This window comes from Nanorana parkeri, unplaced genomic scaffold, assembly GCF_000935625.1.
Source record: "Nanorana parkeri isolate BGI_ZX_2015 unplaced genomic scaffold, ASM93562v1 scaffold1667, whole genome shotgun sequence".
In the NCBI taxonomy this organism is placed as follows: Eukaryota; Metazoa; Chordata; class Amphibia; order Anura; family Dicroglossidae; genus Nanorana; species Nanorana parkeri.
The window spans coordinates 293,299-299,103 of NW_017307935.1; the positions used below are offsets into that span (position 1 = coordinate 293,299).

Sequence of the window (5,805 nt, forward strand, 5' to 3'; positions counted from 1 at the left end):
GACTGCTTCTTGGGTATACAGTATATACAGTCTTATGAGTCACACATCCCTACCACACTGTATAGTTAGGATGGTGGTATCGCTCTTCACTATTTTAGACTGTAAGCCCTCACGGGCAGGGCCCTCCTTACCATCTTGTCTTAAATTGTATTTTGACTGTAATGTCTTCCTTATATTGTAAAGCGCTGCGCAAACTGTTGGCGCTATATAAATCCTGTATAATAATAATAATAATTTTAGCTTCCTGTGTCCTCTGCCTTTCCAGTGCATTATAAGAGATCATTATTATATTGCTGAAGTCCTCCCTATGCTTCCTTCCTTGCAAGCTGCCTAACCTAATCCAGGTATCTGCAGGCATAAACTAAAATTAGATCTGTACTTCTATAATGTATTTCTGTAAGTTCTAGCCCGCTCCTAATAACCAGATCCAAGTTTGTAAACTGAAGATGCCCATAGGATGGACCTCAATGCACTGACACCATAACACTCAGCCCTTGGAATATGTACTTCCTGGTGTCACCGCTCTCACAGAGCTTGCCTTCTGAACAACAACTCAACGTCTTAACAATGTAACATTATCATTGCTTGCTGGAAGCAATGCATGATGGGTTGTGTAGTTTTGAAAAATCAGGATTAGATCACATCAAGCAGCAGGGAAAGAGATGCAAAGCACACTGGGAATCCAGGAAGTTGTCGGAAGTGACGAGCAGACGGAAGGCATCGCTCACTACATAAGCTTACATTTTTCATGTAAGCTTTGATTGTATTATCAGAAACAACTCTAGTATGTATTCCTATTACAATGCTGATGTTATAATGGGAGAGGATGTGCTGGGACTTTACAACTCCTTTAAATCAGTTATACTAATGAATGTAAGAATAAATGTAATGGTTATTGTAACGAATACATCACAAGGATAAAACGTCTTCTTATTTGGAGCTACAATATAACCACGTATGTATGTGTTTGGTCTACCCTGCTGCAAAGAGCTACAGCCCTGGTGCCCAACTTGTGGCCTGAGGACCACATGCAACCCTTTGGTATTTTGTACGTGTCCCTTTGCAGAGCCCAGCAGTCAGTAGTGTAAGCAGTGGCGTAACAATCACCATAGCGACCCAGGCGGCCGCTATGGGGCCCCGGGGCACAAGGGGGCCTGGCCAGGACATCCCCCTGATGCCGTGCGGGCCGCCTGGGTCGCTATGGCATTTCAGGCTGCTGGCTGTCACTGGCGGCTGTGAGGAGAAACATGCAGCCATTCACATGTGCAGCGGCCCTTACCTCCTCACAGCTGCTGAGTCGATGACAACCAGCAGCTTCGGGGAGGTGGCTGGGCCCGCCGTCGGCAGCGATGGAGGAGGTGGGGCCCATCGATCGAGGAGGCAGGTCTTAGCGATGGGGAGGCGGGCCCCTACGATCGAGGAGGTGGGGCCCAGTGACGGAGGAGGCGGGGCTCGCAAGCGATTGTGGAGGAGAAGGAGGCGACAGAAGATCAGCCAGACAGGTAAGAGGGCTTGACTGCCTACCTGAGATCCTGCAGAGCTCACCATAGAGAGTCTATGGTGGGCTCTGCAAGGTCACCCTTGGGTGGGCTGTTTGGGTTATCAGGTGGACTTATCTAGAAATCACAGGGCCCCATACAAGATTTTTCTATGGGGCCCTGTAATTTCTAGCTACGCCCCTGAGTGTAAGCATTTATTCGTAAACAGGTATAATGACAGTGATCTCTAGCAGTCTCATGACTGCCTCCTGTAGTGTGTTGCCAGTTCGATCACTCCTGTTGTATGGCTGTAGTCTCTGATTGCCTCCTCTAGTATATCTAGTCTTCTGTCATACACTCAATAATATGTGCACCACCGGAGCTGTCAGGGGCCACAGCTGAACCCCCCTACACCTTCCCAGATAGCAAGCAATTGAGCTGCAAGTTTGAAAATGGCTTGCTAAACTACTGCAGACTTGCCAAGCTTCACAATCGTGTTGCATTGCAAGTCTCCAGATCAACGTGCTTTGCAAAAGTTCAGATAGTCCTGGAGCAAAAGAAAAGAAAAATAGGCGGAAGGACTACATGACAGGGTGGACAGGGAACTCGGAAGTACGGGGTTAAGTTAGTGTTAAGGGGGGATGGTCACTTACCTGATTGGCCGGTTTCAAGAGTTGCAGGAGGGCCTCCTTAGTGGTCTGGAGGGGGGTGGAGTAGTACTGGTTCAGTCTGGATTTGCCACACGGCAAGCGAGCTTCCCACCCACCCGCCCCCTTTTTTCGTTCTCTCGCACTAGTTGCGTACAGGTTCCTGTCTGTTGCGCTAATGGTCCTGAGGTCTGTGTTGGCTGTGTTTTTGGTTGAGTCATTTTGGTGGTTACAGGGACTCGTCTCAGGTGCGTAGTCCTTGGCGGATTCTTCAGTAAAGAGGTCTAAGTCTTAGTTCTACAAGGTCTCTGCAGTTTCTCATATTTGTCCCTGAGTCGGTGTGTTGCGGCTAGGGACCAGTGTTTAAGTGGTTTGCAGAGACCGACAATCTCAGTAAAAAGGTGCCTTCACAGACCTCAGATATAGTTAGAGATATATATATATTTATATTGTTTGTTATAAGTAAACGTGTTATTTATACACACCCTGTTTCACTTGAAATTTGTAATAAAAGGCTGCTACAGCCATTTTAACTCCAATCTCGAGTGTGGTGTCTTAATTGGGAGGTGGGGAGTATTGGAGGGTGGTGGCATAGTACCATGGGAGTTTGGGTGTAAAATTGTTATGGGACTATGTTCTACCTTGTCATGTACACTTGCAGAGCTCTTGTTAAGACCTGCAGGACTCTTGCAGTAGACTTGCCAAGCAAATTTACTACAAATTCAAAACGTGTCAACTAGAACCTGTGCTGCGAGTGTTCTGCAAGTTAACAAGAATTACAATCTAACCCTGCCACAAGTTTGTGGCAAGTTATCCTTGCTATCTGGGTTGTTAGTTGACAACCACTGAGCCACAGTACACGATAGCAATCATTTTAATAAAAAGGAAGACAAGTGTTTATACATCTATATATAATGAAACCTTGGGACTTACGGATGAGATGCAACTCCTTTTACCCTTTTAACATTTTCTTTGTTGTATTTTTACAGGTGTTGGGGAAGAAACCAAAACTTCCTGCGGGAGACGATAACGATGATGTTGCAGATGTCTCAAACAGGAAGATGGCAAAACTCTATATGGTAAGAATGTGGCAATGTGATGTAAGATCAGGTTTGTACAAATGCCTTGAAACTAGAGCTATGAGCATTGACCGTCCAGGAACAGAAGACGTGCCCTCTGCTAGCATGCATTATTAGAACACGAGACAACCAAGTTATCATGATGCACACAGGCTTTTCTTTTTATATGAGGTGATTTCTTTCCTATACAAGCCAATGAGAATATCAAAGGGACTCAGAAACAGCTCAAAACCAGTTCCTCCAGCAACTCAGTGCCTTCATGTGTGGTTGGGAGTGCCTAGTTAATCATATATCTCACTTGGTAGCGCATTACAAATATTTATTGATTTACTACTGGTATTTATATAGTGCCAACAATGTATGCAGTGCTTTACACGGTGCACATTCATCCCTACCCTCAAGGACATTACAATCTAAGATCCCTATCCAGCATGCCTTTTGGAATGTGGAAGGTAAGCAGAGTACCCAGAGAAAATCCATGTAAGATCAAGGAGAATATGCAGATAGTGACCTGGGATTTGAACTGGGGACCCCCAAAGCTACAAGGCAGAAGTGCTAACCACTAAGCCACTGTTCTGCCTACTGGGTCTTCATCTCTCTTGAGTGAGGTTGGGCTTCTGGTGTGTCTCTGCACATTTAAGGAGCTTGGGGCTACCTCCAAGATTGGATTGGATTGAGAACATCAAATAAAGTCAACATGTTTCAGGGTAAAGGCCTCTCCCTTCTTCAGGACTTGAACAAACAATTTGTTATTGGTCCAGAACATATTTCCTTGTAAAGCAAAACTCGCTGACTCACTTATTTTGGCTATACCCCATTACAGCAAATAAATAATTCCTGGTGATTTGTGCCAGCTTTAAGCACATATTACTTCACATTATGTTTAAGTCCCGAAGAAACGGGAGGTCTTTGAGCACCTGAAACGGATTTGGTGTTGTTGTTTGTGAACCAATTCTATTATTAAAATGATATGAACTCTTGAACTGTCTTGTCTGGCGCCCTCGTGGGGAAAGGAAATAATTGGAAATCCAACATTATAAAGATATTACCAGAACAGGAGGTAAGGGAAAATCTTCCGAGGTGGGCACTGAGGTGGGTGACAACTGCCTGCAAGGGGTTATTCCCCCACTTCCTATGGTCTCCAAGTGAAAGTGCCCAACAGGATACAAAGACTGATAAATAAAATGACGGGTTTGTTGCATCCCTACTCTATCCAAAAGAAACATTTTGAGGAGGGATGCACCGATACCAATACTAGTATCGGTGCCGATACCGAGTATATGGGCGAGTGCTTCTAATGCTCTGATACCTTCCCCAATACCGGAACTTCTGGTCAAAGGGAGATTTCCTATAACTGGCAGTGCCACCAGGGAACATGGAGCCAACTTCCCAGCCAATCAGGAAGTAATGACCTGCCTTACGGCTTCCTGATTGGCCAGGAAGCCGGCTCCCTGCTGTTTGGCCGGCTCCATGCTGATTGGCTGGGATGCCGGTTTCCCATCCCATCAGCATGGAGCTGGCTTCCCGGGCAATCAAGAAGACAGGCAGAACTGAATGACATGACCTGATTGCCCGCAAAGCCGGCTCTATGTTAAGGAAGTACCAGTATCGGTACTCGGTATCAGAGAGTACTGAAAGAGAAATATCGGTACTCATACTTGATACTGAATACACGGTATCGGTGCATCCCTAGTTTTGAGTATACATTCACTTTAACAGGAATCTGTCACAATAGAAATATCAAAACTGGCATTGCTGTCTAGTCTTTGATGGTGTAACTCTTGTCTTTACTATCCATCAGTCATGGAGGCAAGGAGTTCCGACATCACTGGTAGCATAATTGGTTCAGGTCAGTGATTTACTAGGTAGTGAAGCAAGGATAACTAGGACACCACTAAGGCTTGCACCTTCAACAACAAGTTGGGAATGGCAGCTTCCAAATTATTAAGATTACAGTTTCTTAAAGAAGAACTATGAGGCGAGTGAAAATCACTCAGCCTCATAGTTCTAGCCGACCTGTGACAATGAAACTGTCACAGGTCAGCTCAATAGATTGGGAAGTGAGCGAACACACACCGTTGCTCGCTCACTTCTTGATCCTGTACCTGCAGAGAGCACTGATTGTCACTCACGGCTCCCTGCAGGGATTCCTCCCCTCCCCTGTCCGATCCTCCAGCGCTGACTGGCGGAACGGATGGGGGGAGGTGTGAGCACAGCTGGCTCTGCCTCTATAATGCGAGCAAGCTGTCAATCCCGTAGCTGGGTGGATCTTGACAGTAATGTCGGGATCCGTCCCGGCTGCGACGGCTCAGTATACCGCGAGCTGTATACTGAGCTTAGGGTGACGGGAGGACGCTAGTTTGTGTCCTCCCGTTACTCTTAGGAGAACTATGGGGAAAAGCCCTGACCCCATAGTTCTCCTTTAACCTCTTGCCGTCCGCCCGTAGTAAAAAAACGGACGGACGGCACTGCTACATCTTTTTTCTGCTCGCGCGCGCCCCCTAGCGGGCACGCACGGGCAGAAAAGACCCGACCGTTGCACACACCCGTTACCGGGTGTTTCACATATAGGCGATCAGCGGGTCCATAGCCCGCCGATCG

The 5,805-nt window shown here is 46.5% G+C and overlaps 1 protein-coding gene across 1 annotated transcript in view; it reads left to right on the forward strand.

The window, feature by feature from the left end:
* The window catches only part of LOC108799243 (adseverin-like), an 85,906-nt gene that overhangs the window by 50,201 nt on the left and 29,900 nt on the right, over window positions 1–5,805 (forward strand). Inside the window, exon 5 of the mRNA XM_018571078.1 lies at window positions 3,115–3,204. Coding sequence (XP_018426580.1) covers window positions 3,115–3,204 — 90 coding nt within the window. The remainder of the gene's footprint in view (window positions 1–3,114; window positions 3,205–5,805) is intronic.